Raw genomic sequence first — 16,132 nt, forward strand, 5'->3', positions numbered from 1 at the left:
ACAGCTGCTGCAGACCAGCAGTAATTTCTGTTCTCACCAGTGAGTCCAGAGGTTACAGGGGAAGCAGATGAATTAGATGTATCTTGGCCTGTGGAAGAGGAGATACCTGAAGCAACACAAGGCGTCCTTCCGGAAGAGGGTGATGTCATTATAGTGGATGAACCAGAGGAACTGCAGCCTGATGACCTTAGCACCCGGGACCTCAAAATCTTAACCCACAATGGCAAAGTATTAACTTTGGAGGATCTTGAAGATTATGTTCCTGAGGAAGGTGAGACCTACAGGTGTGATGATCCCAACCGGAAGGCGGACAAGCCCTGCGAGATCTCCGTGCTCCAAACAGAGATCAGTGATCCAGTGATTGGGCAGCCAGTGCTGCTGAATCTGGGGAGACCTGTGGTCCCCAAGCCTAGGCAAAGATTTTACAGCCATTTTGAAGAGCACATTCCTGGGAGCATGTTCATGTCAGCATCTCGAGTGACATCTGTGCCGTCTGTGGGCCCCTCCAACATCACCTTCCATGTGAGTGATACCTGCAGGGTGACACCTGGAGTCCGTGTAGCAACAGCAGCAGCTCCTCCCGGTCCCTCCTTCACAGTGAGACCTTCTTTCTGCACTGAAGTCCAGCTCTCAGCAGACAATGGACAGTCAAGCTTTAAAACTGAAGTTTCCACGAGAACCCTCAGCTATGGGACTGTTGGTGAGCCCGTTACCTTGCACATCAGTACAGAAGACCTCTCCCAAAGCTGAGCAGATGCAAGCAGTAATTTTCCACGCAGAAGAAAGCACTGCTTTAGAAAAACAACAGCAACAACAACAAACAAAACACAATAAACCAAAACAAAAACTAATCGAAAATGTTGTAGGTGAGGGGAATGGGTGGCAGAGATGACAAGGTAGCATGTACGAGGAAATACCCCTGAGGAAAATATGTTTCAGTGTGATCTGTCGAGCTTTTCCAGTCTTAAAGGGAACATGTCTGTCAGAACAGTTTGTAATTTTAAAAGCTTTGGTCGAGGTGAACATATATCATTCCATAGTGGAGCTGTGATGGTAGGTTTAGGAAAAGCTTGATTCTCCTGCCTATGACAGAACTATAGATGAGTAAGTGTGGTTTTGTCCATGAACCTAGACTTCATTTCAAGTGCCAATATCTGTAAATGATGGTGTGACAAGAAGGCAAAAGCACCTAAGCTTTTCAGTATCCCTCAGCAGCCCAGAACAGGAGGACTCTTCCCAGCTAAAGCAATCTCCTGTCACTGTGTGTACCCAAAGGTCATGAAGCTGCTCGTGGCTTCAACTCTGCTGTACACTTGTGACACCAGTTAGCTCTAACCAAACGTCTTCATAAGCCTTTCAACATGCACAGCCTGGTTACGTTGTTTGAAGCTTCTGCCACAGAATGAAACAGACAGAAAATATCCTGTTTACCAAGAATGCAAAGGGCTGCTCTGACCCTTGGGTTGAAATCCTGATTTGACTGAAGTCAATGGTGAAATTCCCACTGACTTGAGGAAGCAGGGATTTAGTTGTTCTCTTCTGCTTTAAGTAAAAAAAAAGACCATCTTTTTAAAATTACTGCTATTTTCAGGTCCACTGCCCAGTTGTCTGAAGATGTAGGTTTCATTATACTGCATTCTAGTGGACTTCTAAACTGTATCTTTTAAAATATAATTTACCTGATGTGCACCAGAAGATTGAAGTGATGCACAAAATTACTTCTGCATCTATAATCAAATGCTAACGTGTATAACGAACCACAAATGTGGTTTTTTTGTCAATAAATATTGCTGGAAGAATGTTTGGTCTCCTGTACATGCCAGTGGTGAACCACTAGTGTTAACAGATTGCTGGCTGAAGTCTTCTATATGTGCTGAGAGGAATTCACCACTGAGCTACAGCAAAGTAGCAGGAGCACAAAGGCAGTTAAAAAAACCCCAAAACAAACCCAAAATAAAGAAAATAGATCTTTGCCATAAATGCCTAGTTGAAAACACATCTCCACCAGATGGGCTGGGCTGCTTGGAAGCACTGCCAGTTGCAATTGCATCATAGTAGTGTAAGGACATACATTGAGTGGTCTTGTAGAGGCACTGCCTCCTGCTGAGCTTCCCTGGAGCTTTGCAGCTCAGCAGGAGCACTGGGTAAGGGGAAGGCTGAGATGCACTGAGCATGGGCCATTCCCGTTGGCTTCACCAAAAATGGGTGTTGCACACACCTTCCACAAGGTGCTCCTGGAAAGGAATGAGCTCACAGGCCCAAACATTGGTCCCAGTTGAAGTCAGCTGGAGTTTGTCACTGTAGGATCAAGCACTGCCCCTGTCTGTCCAACAGTAACGTGGGGTGGAAAGTCCCAGCACCTCTTCCCAGCTGAGTTGTGCAGCACCATTGTGGTAGAAAATGCTTGCATGGAGATGGTGCAGGGAAGCCAGGAATGCTCAGGCATAGCTGAGTTCCAACCTGTGGCATGAAGCGAGAGGATTGAGTGAGATTTAGCATTGGAAATGTTGATGTGTGATGTGGCCTCAGTGTTTCCCAGCCAGGTAAATTTGTGAAGCTTGTCCTGGGGTCCTCCAGGCACTATTCCTGCCAACAGGGATTGAATCCACAAAAGGTGCTTGTAGAAAAGTAAACAGTTGTGTGTGTGGGTTTTTTTTTTTCCTTCTGTGACTGCACCTTGATCATGTGCTGACTAAAATGAAAGTGTTGATTTCACAGCCTTTTACTTTCAGTAACCAGACAGGTTGTTAGGTGTAATAGCATGTGTGCTGCCCTCATGATACAGGATGTTTTTCCAGTGATTACATGTGGTGAAAGAAATCAAGCCTCTTTTATGTTACTCTCCCATTTTTTTACAACATCTCCTTGGTTTGTACTCTTTGTTTTATAATTAAGCAATAGGATGGAAATCTATTAGTGCTTTTTTTTTTTCATGTATTGCACTGTACATTGGAAAGTAACAGACATGCAACAGAGAAATACTTTTGAAATTGAAAATGTTTCTTTTTTATTGAGCTTGATTCTGATCTCAGTGATTCCAGTATCAATCTAGATTAATTCCACATAGTGGAATTTATTTGGATTTACAAAGATACTGCTGAGAAAAGAACTTGCCCTATGATAGCCTTCAAAAACACAATATTCATCCAAAAGATACTAAAGATGTGTAAAGGGATGTGGAGATTTCCTTCTATTGTGGTTGATGCTCAGGTTATTCTCAAGAAGCTGCAAGCTTGCAGTTCAGATGTTCATAGAAGAAATAACTATACTTTGACTCATTAGCCCAAAGCTGTTAACATCTGTTTACATTTTATTTTGAAATTTAATCAAGAGAATAAATTGAAAGGCATTTTAAAAATCCTACGCAGGACTCTGTTCAAAAAGTGAAAGGTTTATGGAAAGTTCATTGCATATACTTTCAAAATATTTTCCTAGAGGCTAAAAAAATATGCTTGTAAGTGATTAAACTATATAGGTAACTAATGAGATGTGTGGGGATTTATTTCTTGTAGATGAAAACATGCAGCTGAATTTAAAAAAAATTAATACAGAGAATGTTTTACTAAAATTCCTGCAGGTAAATGGGTATTAAACAAAGTGGAAACTTCAGTTTGCTTGAGATATAAAAAGAAAAACAACATACACACACACACACAAAACCCAAATCAAGACATCAAATGCAAGATATGCTGTTAGATGCTGAGTTTATATCAATAAATGTCTTGCATCAGCTGTCACTGAACTCACTGGGTTTCTGTTCTCTGTTCATGGCACTCAATATTCCAGCAGCTCGTCCCCTTTTCCCATCACCTTTGGCAGGAGATGGGCTGCAACCCAAGAATATGGGGTTAAGTATATAGCTCATCTTCTTATGGACAGTTTCAGAAGTGTTGAAGTGAAAGAACCTGTTTTTAGGAAATCTGCCAACCCAAATCTATGAGTCAATCGTTTTGAATGATGCTTGTCATCTTGGCTCCTTCTTCCAAATACACGTCAGTCTTGTGTGCCTGGCTATTGGCTGCAGGACATGTGGGGTGGAAATGTTCAGGGTTGAGATTTTAGAAGTGGGAAACAAGCTGTTCATCACAGGTGTGTCATCACTGCAATGTTAGCTTTATATACCTCAGCTACTATGGAAGTTCCTCATAGTGGGTAACATCCGTGAACAGGTCAGAAACAGGGATGAAAGTAGCACTATGGGGAGACCTGTGGCTATAGAATCACAGAATGTCTTGGGTTGGAAGGGACCTCTAAGGATCATCTAGTCCAACCCCCCTACAATAAGCAGGGACATCTCACACTAGAACAGGTTGCTCAGAGCCCCATCAAGCCTGACCTTGAATGTCTCCAGGGATGGGGCCTCCACCACCTCTCTAGGCAACCTGTTCCAGTGATCCATCACCCTTATATTAAAGAACATTTTCCTAATGTCTAATGTTATATATAACCTGTGAATATATTTTCTCATTGAGAGAAACTGTGTTTCATGCCTTTCCAACAAGTGCAGCTGTTGCAGCTGCCCAGCCTGTAGGACAGAAGCAGTTGATGACAATCACAACAGGAACACCAGGGAATTAAAATATTCATCTAGTGAAATATTTAAAGATCTTCCTCTCAGACCAGTGCTGATGGACACTGACAGACAGTCTGGGACACTGTGTGAGCAAAACTTGCTTTTTCCATTAACAAACCCAGAGCTGAAATATTCTGTAACTACTCTGGTCACGGGGAGGACACTGAAAACAAAAATCAGGTGAGATGCCTTCAACGGGGCCTGGTCCAAACATAGATTGCAACTTTAGCTGCTAAGTTCTATCATGGGAATGTGCTTTCTTAAGGCCAAGAAAGGAGCAGAGCCAAAACAATTCCAGGACATGTTCCTGTGTCAATGACATTAAACACATCAGGGCCATTTGTGTGGAAGTGCCCTTGTTTTTTCTTGAACCACACGATGGTTTGAGTTTGCACTCTTGCTTGGCAAGAGGTCACATCTTGAACATGATGAATTGTCTGAATGTGACATGCATCTTGTCTGACTTTATGGCTGCTTGAGAGTTTCCCTAGATACCATCTGTCCCTTTGTTGTGCCTCTTCATCCCTTGTGGAAGGTGTATTGGGCAGGAGATTGGATGAGATGAGCACCTGAGGTCCTACCATCCTGTCCTAGCCTAGAATCTTCTAACAGCACTGACTGGGGCTGACACCACAGTATTTGTGTCCTGGGTGGCTATTTGGCAAAGATGTGTGCTTGAAAATCCTTTTTGCTGTGTAGAAAGCTTTTGTCTTCTCTCTGCCCTCAGGACCATGAGTTTCTCAAGGCAGGAGTTACACCTGCCTTGCTTCCCTGCACACAGCTGCTCTGCATTACTGTACAGACCAGGTGACTTCACTTCCAGAGTATCTTCCAAAGGTGGTGTACAAATTTAAGAGTCTCAGGCACCTTCTACAGCAAAATCCAGCCAAAATATTCAGATATTGTAAACTAGGATGAATACATTACTCTGCAATCAGCAGCTTTTCTGCCATCCTCTTGGACTAACAGGCTCATAAAGCAGCACAGACCTCCCTTCTTTCCCCTCCCCTTCTCCACAGTCACCAGCGAGGCTGGTACCTGTTCACTCCTCCTTCCCTGTGAGAATTGCACCCTCCTTGCTTGTGGGACCTGTATCCCTGCAATGAGTCACTGCTGAGTTCATTTCGTTGACCCTAACAAAGGCATTTTTCACAAGAGCAGCCAACGTGGGGTGTGGTTGGGAGATGGACCCTTGTGTGTGGTGTGGCACAGTGTCCTCAACCCTTTGAGACACATCTTTCTGAAGCCTGTGTTGCCAACCTTCTCATGTTAAGTCTTAGCTACATTCTCTGTTGCTCAAAATAAGCATTTCTGCACCAGTTCCCTGCCCTAGGAAGGGAAAATGATACAATTGCAGATATTTCCATGGGTTGGATGCTGCTGCTATTGTTTTTTTTTTTTACCCTAAAGAGAGAAAAGCTGTTCTTCTTGTCTGTAGGAATGACTTCCCCACACTCAGAGATGGAGACTTCTGTTCAGGCTTCACTTCAGCGTGCTGACAAGGAGATCAAGACAGCTCTAAAGAAACTCATGGACTCAGCATCAATGCTGGTGACTCTTCCCCTGGGCATGCAAGGAGAAGCTGGTGGCCTTGGCCTTCAAGGGTCCGTTCCTTCAGACCACACAGAGACAGCAGCCAGGCCCTCTGTGCTGGTTCATGAAGCCAGTACCCAAACCCAGGCTGCTGGAGGCCATGGTAGGTTTGGGATGAACCTGGAAAATGTCCCATGGGATGCAAGAGAGACAAAAATATCAAACATGCCAATAATAATATTTTCTGCTTTCTTGTTTTTTGAGCAGTTGAAGATTAAGAGAGAACATTCAGACCCAAAGAAACATGGGGCTGGGGGTTGGGGTTAGGCTGGACACAAGTTTGGGGCAGATCTTTCTGGAAACAGAAGACATTAGAAAACTGTTTCTGAGGCAGTTTTGTTCATCACCTGCCTAAAATGGAGGGATTGGGGATTTTTCCACCTTTGGTCTTTCGACCCTGAACTTGCTTCAAGTTTTCTGGGGGACAAGAAGGGGTGGGATCCCTCCTTAACATTTAGAGAAGTAATTTGGGTGTTTATTTGGTGGGAGAGGTAAGGAGGTTGCTTTTCTTCTGTCGTTTGCCATCATCAATGTGTTTAACACCCCTGTATCAACTGCTGAATGCTCATTAGGGTGATGGGTTCATCGGGTTCACCTGCATTTCACTGGCCCTGGGGCCTTGATAGAGGCCTTAATACTTTCTGTGTGATGAAAACCAATGATGTGTGTGACTGTGTCTTCCCAGGAGAACAAGACTTTTGTCTTTGTATTATTTAAAAACCCCCTAAGACCTAACTAAGTGGCAACCCTTCCTCTCTTCCTTCTGCTTCTGCCTTAACAACTTGTCTAAGCTGTTTCTGTGTCAAGTCAGAGCAACTGTCCTCCACCAGTGTCAGCTTAAAAGGACAATGTCAAGTATCCTCCAGCCCTCAAGCTCCTGATGCTGTTAAAATAAAAGATATTCTGGTCTAAAATTTAACAAGGATAGAAGCTCCTCACAGAATCTAATCCAAAAATAACTACATTTTAAATTTTTTTTCTGGTGAAGGAGGATGACTTAAAAATCATAAGTAAAATGTCAACTAGTAGATTATTTCCTTGGTCATAAGTCTAGAGATAATAGAATGAGATGGTTATGCAGTCCTTTCACCTGAGAAAGCTAAATGTGTTATTAATATGGGGAATTATTTTCATAAGATGGAGACTTGACAACTGTCCCTCTGATCACATGCTTAGAATAAAAAGAAGGCAAATATTTTGATAGTGCTGGTAACAGGTCAGCACCATCCCACCCACCTGGGATCTCTGACCCTGCCAATAATGCCTTGAATAACCATGTTTTCCACCCCAATAGAGCTGTTCTATGTGCTGTTTTTTTCCAAAACCAGACAGCACCAAGCACCCTAGAGTGATCCCCAAAAAGGCTCTTCCTGCTGGGGAGAAGACGCCTCTGGATTTAACTTTTTGTCCTCAGATGAAAAAGGAGATGACACGCTTTATCCTGTGGGTAGCTCTAGTGGTCAGTATTAAAAGGCAATCAGCTGCTTTCAGAATGGAAGATCAACCCAGTTTATCAAGATGTGTCTGGTAAAATAATTTTTACTGGAAAAAGAACAACACCTGAACTGCCATCAAGCTCCACCATCTCTTTATATCCTTGTTCCTATAAGCCCCAGATGCCAAACCTTGTTCTGGTGTCATGTAGACTTGGAGAAGGACATTGTCAAAGAGTCCAGCAGAGGTTCACCAATGCTGGTGTTTTAGCATCAACAGGTCCTCCCTATTGTCATACCTCCACATTATCCATATTGCCTTTCTGAGTGATCTGCCCTAGTGTTTTTGGTCCTGCTCTGACAGTGGCGTTGGACTCGATGATCTTTGGAGGTCCCTTCCAATTCCTAACATTCTGTGATTCTATGACCTCCATGTTTTCTCCATATTAGTTGTACCTTCATCCAGGGCCTGCCTTGACCACCAATTTTACACTCATGTGAGCTTCCTCATTTCACTAGTGCTGTCTGTGGTTGCGCCAGTGAGTCAAGAACTGTTCTCATTATGCACATTTTCACTGAAGCATTAATGTGCACAAAGCTAAAGCTGGGCATCCCTGGGATATTTAAAAGTCATGGCACTCAGGGACATGGTTTAGTGGTGGACTTGGCAGTTCTGGGTTAATGGTTGGATCTGATGATCTTAAGGGTCTTTTCCAACCAAAGTGATTCTATGATTTCATCATAGCCATGAGCTGGAACTCAAACACAGTTAAATTATCTCCTGCACAGGATGTCCTAAACTTACACTCTCTTTCCAGTCATCCTGGTTCTTCTTGTCCTCACTGGTTTTGCTGCTTTTGTCTCTGTGTGTTTCCTTACAGAGAAGCGTTTTTCTCCCAGTCATCAATGTGCCACCTCTCAGTTTCTCTGATGTCATTCAGTCCCTTTGCTTCATGCATTCTTCCCAAAAGGGCCAAATTCTCCTCTTAGCTTCAGTGCCTGCACCCAGCTGAGGTCAGAGGGACTCAGTTCTGGCACCAGGCAGACCGAAGATGCCTCCAAAGGTTTGCTCTGGATTCCAGGAGTGTTGTCACAGCTGACATGTCTAACTTGCCCTATTTCTGCTGCCAGACAAAGCACAAAGGCAGATTCCAGCTGAAGAATCAAGTGTGCCAAAGCCCAGCCCTGGTCCTTCCCATGAAGAGACAGCTGCTGGAGGTGGAAGCTCCCAGGAACGCACCGTTCCTCTTACCAGGTAAATACTCATCCCAATACACAGAATTCCAAACGTGGCAGACTTTGTTGCAAGAAAAGCAAGTTCCTTGTGGTGGAGGAAGCAGAGGGTGACTTGAACTGATTCTCCCAGGTGTGTTATTATTTTTTAAATCCTCTTCACACACGAGTTGTGCGAGAAGGATCAAAAAGGTTGGAGAGAAATTAATTCTGCCCAATATAAAATTATTATTGTGTTAGTTTGAAGTAAATAATTATTTGTCACAGATCAATGGTGAGGTGTAATCCTGTATCTCTGTAGCTGTATGTGACTGTGTAATGATCTTTTCTTCTGGGCTTCATAAAAGAACATCAGCAGCTGAGGAGGAAGGAGATTGGTACAGAAGAGAAGTACACAGTGAAGTTTATATTGAGACCATGGAAAGAACCTGTGTGTATAAGACTGAGGAGAAGACCCCAACAAGTAAGGAAGAGTCTTGTTTCCTTCTCCCACATCCCATGATTCTCATTGTCTTTTCTTTTGGTACTGACTCTTGACCACTGTTTCTTTAAATGCTTCAATTTCTTGAGTAGCAACTGCTTAATAAACAGAAAGTAACAGGTAAGCATGAAGGTACAAAGCCTGAAAGTAAAGCCAATGTAAAGAAACCCAGATACCTTGCTGTGATATCTCCTGATTTGACATTCATGTTGTACCCTAGATGGCCAGTCCTATAAATCCCATGTGAGTAGCACAACCTACACCAGCATGAAGTTAGGGTCTTGTCCATGCAGCCAACCCTTGTGTCTCACCAGGGCCTCCCTACATGCAAGTGACAATAGAGGATGTGCAGGTGACCTCTGGGGAACGTGCCAAATTCCAGGCAGTCATCGAAGGAACCCCTGAACCTACTGTTTTGTGGTTTAAGGTAAGTGCAGATTTCCCTCTGGCTGAGAGTAAGGACAACAAAAAGGACTGTAGGGAAGTATTTCTGTAGGGAATTTCTTCTCCTCTTTCACCCCACAGCTCTTAAATTGATTCTGAGTCATATCTATTGACCTTGAGCTGCAGTTCTCACTGGAAACACCAGCCACATGTCTGACCCTGTGTTGTCTCCACTGTCACTGTGGCTCCTTTTCCAGAAAGGTCAGCCAAGGTGGTTTTGGGGTCCAAGATGAGCAGAGAGGGAGACTGGTGTCTACCTCAGAGACACCAAGATGTATGCTATGATTTTGAGGTCAGGGTTGGGATTAAGAGTGGATTATTGCAGTTGTTAACATGACTTCAGTCTCTGTATATTTTCTGCAGCTAATTAGGGAAATGACTGTGGCTGAGGGCAATTAATATCCCATAGAAAGGAAGGAGGAATAACTTGAGCCACTGTTGATCTATAAGGGTTGTCTGTAACTCTTCTCTTCAACTACATGTTTTGCAAACACAAGTTTTATTCAATTTTGTTTCTGCGAAGTACAGCCCTGGGACGTGCAAGGATGAGCCACTCAGACAAATAAAATCACCTTTAAAAAAAACAAGCAAAAATGTAAAGAACCCTGGACACTTGCCCTTAACATATTTGTAAACATGGGCGAGGTCGCCCCTCAGTCTCCTCTTCTCCAAGCTGCAGAGACCCAGCTCCCTCAGCCTTTCCTCATCAGGCTTTTTTCAGGAATGTCCAGTGATAGGACAAGGGGCAAAGGGTGCAAACTGGAGCATAGGAGGTTCCATGTAAATATCAGAGAAAACATCTTTCTTGTGAGAGTGGCAGAGCCCTGGGCCAGGCTGCCCAAGGGGGTGTGGAGTCTCCTTCTCTGGAGACATTCAAACCCACTTGGACACTTTCCTGTGTGATGTGCTCTGGGTGACCCTGCTCTGGCAGGGGGCTTGGACTAGGTGATCTTTCCAGGTCCCTTCCAGCCCCTGGAATTCTGTGATTCTGTGATTTCTTTCCATCTTTTCTGAGCATCAAAATGTCATTTCATTCTTTCAGGGCACATCATTGCTGACAGACAGCAACAGGCTCCATCAAGGGAAGCAAGGAACAACATATTTCTTAGTGGTGGACGATGCTGCCTCAGAAGATGGTGGTGTTTATACCTGTATTGCCAGAAATGCTGGAGGGGAGGTGTTGTGCAAAGCAGAGCTTATCGTACGTGAAGGTAGAGTCGTGCTTTCAGCTGCAGGAGTTCCTTCCAGAGCCACTGCAATGTGGACACCATTGCAGACATGGAGCTCATGGAGAGAGCCCAGAAAAGGGCCACAAAGATGATGGGAGGGCTGGAGCAGCTCTGCTCTGGAGAGAGGCTGGGAGAGTTGGGGTGTTCAGCCTGCAGAAGAGAAGGCTCCAGGGAGACCTTAGAGCAGCTTCCAGTGCCTGAAGGGGCTACAGGAAAGCTGGAAGGGTTTTTTTACAGGGGTTTGTAGCAAGAGAACAAGGGGTAATGGTTTTAAGCTGAAAGAGGGGAGATTTAAATAAGATATTAGGAATAAATTCTTTCCTGTGAGGGTGGTGAGACGCTGGAACAGGTTGCCCAGAGAAGTTATGAATGTCTTCTCCCCAGAAGTGTTCAAGGGCAGGTTGGATGGGGCTCGGAGCAACCTGGTCTAGTGGGAGGTGTCCCTGCCCATGCAGGGGGCCTGGAACTAGATGATCTTCAAGGTCCCTTCCAACCCAAACTATTCTGTGATTTTATGATCTTCTGGTACCCATGTGTATCTGTTCTGTATCCCTGAGTAGCATTTGTCTAGAACATGATTTTGCCAAGAAATGTTGGACCAGATGGTCCTTGAGGTCCCTTCCACCCGACATTCTGTGATTCTGTTACCACAAGGGCAAGCCCCAGAGTCAGGCCAAATGGTCTCATGACCTAAATACAAATGAGATATTATTTTTCTCTGCTTCAGACTACATGACAAACTGATACAATGGGCCACAGAAACAAGTGGATCCATGTCTGGTGGTGTTCTGATCTTTAGCCTGACTCTTCTGATTTATGGCAGATGAAGGTTGTAGGTGCTGAGGGACGTGGTTTAGTGGTGGCCTTGGCAGTGATGGGTTAACAGTTGGACTCAATGATCTTAAAGGTCTTTTCCAACCAAAAGGATTCTGTGATTCTCTAAGATGCTGCCCCAAAATTCATATTGACAGATTATATCATGGAACACCTCCAGCTCATTCCTTGCAGAAGTTTAGAGGACCCTTGTAATTCTTCATGCCTTAAATTGTCCTGTAATGACTTTGCACACTATTAGCAAGGCGTTCCTGTGTGAATACTAACACTTGTATTTTGCTTCCTTTCCAAAGCTAAGAAAGACCAAGCAGCAAAGAAAGTGGCCACCAGGAGAAAGCTCCATTCCCTTTATGAAGTTAAACAGGAGATTGGCAGGTAAATTAATTTTCCAACTTTACATTCTGAGTAACTGAGAACATCTAATTGATCATCTGAGCTGCTGAACAGCTGTAATTGTTGGACCCAGCTGGGGAAAGGTAGAAGTACTGGCAGGGGTGGGAGGTCATCCCACTCCAGGTCTGCTGGAAACACCTTCCTGAGGTTTCTGATGGAGAATGGGAGAGTCCACACAGCCCATGGGCCCAGGGACCTCCAAGCAGAAAAAATATCATCCACTGGCTGACAGGGTGGGTGCCCAAGGATGGCTCCTTGGCAGTGCTAACACCACAAGTCCATATATACAAGGACTGTGACCACCCAAGGGATCCAAGAGGATCCTTTGTCAGCACTAGGCTGTGTCACTTCTAACAGCTTTTCCCTTGATGGGAGCTGGTTGCTGAGTTTTGGGAGACAACCAGGAGAGGGCAACAGTATCTCACATAGATGGAAACCAGCTTTTTATGTTGGAGAGTCAAAGCCTGGAGCAGCGAGGAGCTGTCAAAGGCTGGGACAAGGAAAGGTGCCGACCTGCTGTGCAGAGGGCTCTGACCCCAGTCTGAGCAGGGCTTCTCCTTCCATCTCACACAGGGGCTGCTTCAGCTTTGTGAAACGAGTTGTCCACAAAGGGAACAGGGTGTCTTGTGCTGCCAAATTCATACCCCTGCGAAGCAAAACGAAGGCTCGGGCGCATCAAGAGAGGGAGATTCTTGCCTCTCTGTCTCACGACAGAATTACCAGGCTCCTGGATCAGTTTGAAACACGGAAAACACTGATTTTGATTCTGGAGCTGTATCCTTTTCTGTGCTGCTTCTCTGAGGAGGCTGGGGAGCTCTGGGCAGAGCTCGTTTATGAAATAACTGAACAATTAACCACTTGGAGGGTTTGTCTGACATGAAAGGACACACAGTCTTTCTCTGCACTGCAGGACAGCATCTCTGTGGGAGCTCTTCACTGAAGTACTGTGTTTCTGCTGCTTTAGGAAAAACCATGGTACTTGCATATGCAAATCTGAATGACTTCTTAAGCACCAAATCTCTTTTCTGGAATGTCTGGAGGTGAAGGACTCTGATCCTGTGAGAGCCAGTCTAGGCAAACAGCAAGAGAACTTAGTGCTGAGCATGAGTGCTTGTGAATTCTGCTCTGTTAGCTTCATAGAAGTGGTTACAAAGCTAAGAAAATAAATAATAATAAAGAAGAAATTAAGTTATTCTGTTATCCCTTAATGCCATTCTCAGCTGCTCCAGCGAGGAGCTCCTCGACCGTTTGTTCAAGAAGAGCGTGGTCACTGAAGCAGAGGTAATGTTTCCTTCTCACTTGGAAGTCCAGAATTGGTAGGCACCACCAGAGCACCTTCCAGCTGCATTGTTTCTTTTTGAATATGAGGATTATCTTTGAACCAGTGATAATCTGTTAAAACAGAATCAGCTTTTTAAATGGGTTCCCATCAGCTTTCCTAGCCAGCAGGTGGAGGGAGGTGATTCTGCCCCTCTGCTCTGGTGAGACTCCACCTGGAGAGCTGTGCCCAGTTCTGGAGCCCTCAGCACAGGAGAGACATGGAGCTGTTGGAGAGGGTCCAGAAAAGGGCCACGAAGATGATCCGTGGGCTGGAGCAGCTCTGCTCTGGGGCCAGGCTGAGAAAGTTAGGGTGTTCAGCCTGGAGAAGAGAAGGCTCCAGGGAGACCTTAGAGCAGCTTCCAGTGCCTGAAGGGGCTCCAGGAAAGCTGGGGAGGGGGTTTTCATCAGACAGGGCAGTGACAGGACAAATGTAATGGTTTTAAACAGAGAGAGAGGAGATTTAGGTTAGATATCAGGGAGAAATTCTTCACCATGAGGGCAGGAAGGTGCTGGAATAGGCTGCCCAGGGAGGTTGTGGAAGCCCCTTCCCTGGAGGTGTTGAAGGGCAGGTTGGATGAGGCTTGTGCAGCCTGGTCTGGTGGGAGGTGTCCCTGCTCATAGCAGGGAGGTTGGAACCTGATGGTCTTTGAGGTCCCTTCAAACCATTCTATGATTCTAGAACTAGAAATGAACAGTGGTTTTGACCCCCAGCATTGCTCTCAGCCTGATGTAGATGATATTTGATCTATTAACACCATTTATTTGCCATCTGTCCCCTGGAGCTATTGTTTTGTCACTTGCTTAATAAGGCTTTATCCCCTTGCAACTACAATCCACTCCCTTTCAGCCTTCAAACCAAAGGCTGAAATTTCTGTTTCTAAGATCCTGGTGCTCAAAGAACAACATGTTTCACATCTCCCATCTTGTTGACAAGTGTCCCATATTTATTGCTAAAACTGGGGTTTTCTTTTAAATACTTAAGAGACAAATATGGAATAATAGAATGGTTTGGGCTGAAGGGACCTTTAAAGATCAGATTTCAGTTAACACTAGGGAGTATAATAGATAGAGGACCTGCAGAGCTGAAGCTACCTGTAAATCTTCACTCCTGTCATAGTCAGGCTGGATCAACACATGGTCAAGAAAACAGGTTTACAACATTTTTTAAATACATTTGTGCTTTAATTGTGTTTGCCTGATTTACATGAAGCCAGAGCTCAGTCTGAGTTAGACAAATGAGGCAGTTTATAAGGTTCATCAAACCTGTGAATTTCTGCATCTCTTTTTTTTGCCTGATTTTAGTGGGTTTTTTTTTGTTTGGATTTTTTTAAAGGGCTTTTTTACATATAGGAGGCTCACCAGGGCACACACAAGGCACAGCTTCATTCCACAGGGTAATGTTTGGTTGACACCTTATTTCAACTGCAAGACTTTCATTCTAGTTTTAAACGTATTTCTACTCCAGTCCCTCCCTCTTTCATATAATAAAAATGTTGGTGGAATCATGGAACCTCTTGTTTACTATTAATGGTTAATAATGGATTTAATTTTTAGGTCAAATTATACATCAAGCAAATTTTGGAAGGAGTCAAATACCTTCATGACAACAACGTCCTTCATTTGGACATTAAGGTAACGTGCAATGGCAGGTCCAGCTTATCATAGTCTCTTGGGCAGGGGTTGGGCAGTCTCTAGTTGAATTATTCTTACTTTATACTGACAATATTGCCTGCTTTCAAGAAAAGTCTCTCCATTTCATTTTATTTCATTGACTAGCCGCTGAACATCCTCATGGTTTATCCTGAAAGGGAAGATCTTAAGCTCTGTGACTTTGGATTTGCCCAGAAGATCACACCCTTTGAGCCTCAGTTCAGCAAATATGGATCTCCAGAGTTTGTTGCCCCAGAAATTGTTTCTCAGTCACCGGTGTCAAAAGCAACAGATATCTGGTAACCAACTTATCACCTTTCTAAAAGGCTTTTGTCCTAGATGGCCTGAATGTCCATTTATTGTTAATAATCTTGGTCATGTAGTAGTGATAATAATAGACGAAACTGAAATGGAACAATCTGAATCCAAAACCCATCAAGGCTTTTTAAACCTCCTTCTATTTCGTTCAACCATAATTGAACTCTGAGAGTTAATTCATGCAAAGGAGCATCTTAGAGAGGATTTTTGTTCCTAGAGGCAGGAACATACCAAAAAGTATGTCGAGCCTTCTCTGCCTCTGCTTTATGGAGGGCTGCTTGAGAAGAATTTTAAAGAATTTTAAATAATGCTGAAAGAGTGAAAGCTACAGCTTTTCAGATTTATTTTCCTTGGAAAAGTGGGGAGAAGATGATCTTACTGTGCCAGGGTGTCTAGTGGCAGGAAACGGGGCTGTGTGCTTGTGAAGAAGGCAGAAATAGTGGTGAATCCCTGACATTTGTGTTCACTCTCTCCTCAGGGCTGTGGGAGTCATCACGTATTTAAGGTAAATCCACCTTCTTGCAAAGACCCATTCAATGTCCCTTTGTGAGTCAGAGCCCTCCAGTACCTTCAAGTGATGGATTTGAGGGAAGCACTAAGTCTTTCTATAAGGAGGGAAATTTCTTTTGCA

At 44.2% G+C, this 16,132-nt stretch overlaps 1 protein-coding gene across 1 annotated transcript in view; it reads left to right on the forward strand.

The window, feature by feature from the left end:
• Positions 1–16,132, forward strand: part of OBSCN (obscurin, cytoskeletal calmodulin and titin-interacting RhoGEF) — a 183,002-nt gene that overhangs the window by 150,875 nt on the left and 15,995 nt on the right. The window contains exons 90-101 of the mRNA XM_009994678.1: positions 41–700; positions 6,012–6,269; positions 8,731–8,854; positions 9,180–9,295; positions 9,628–9,740; positions 10,800–10,973; positions 12,119–12,195; positions 12,787–12,987; positions 13,434–13,494; positions 15,088–15,165; positions 15,310–15,482; positions 15,980–16,006. Of these exons, the coding sequence (XP_009992980.1) occupies positions 41–700; positions 6,012–6,269; positions 8,731–8,854; positions 9,180–9,295; positions 9,628–9,740; positions 10,800–10,973; positions 12,119–12,195; positions 12,787–12,987; positions 13,434–13,494; positions 15,088–15,165; positions 15,310–15,482; positions 15,980–16,006 (2,062 nt within the window). The remainder of the gene's footprint in view (positions 1–40; positions 701–6,011; positions 6,270–8,730; positions 8,855–9,179; positions 9,296–9,627; positions 9,741–10,799; positions 10,974–12,118; positions 12,196–12,786; positions 12,988–13,433; positions 13,495–15,087; positions 15,166–15,309; positions 15,483–15,979; positions 16,007–16,132) is intronic.

Source organism: Chaetura pelagica, unplaced genomic scaffold (assembly GCF_000747805.2).
Source record: "Chaetura pelagica isolate M959 unplaced genomic scaffold, ChaPel_1.0 scaffold130, whole genome shotgun sequence".
Classification (NCBI taxonomy): domain Eukaryota; kingdom Metazoa; phylum Chordata; class Aves; order Apodiformes; family Apodidae; genus Chaetura; species Chaetura pelagica.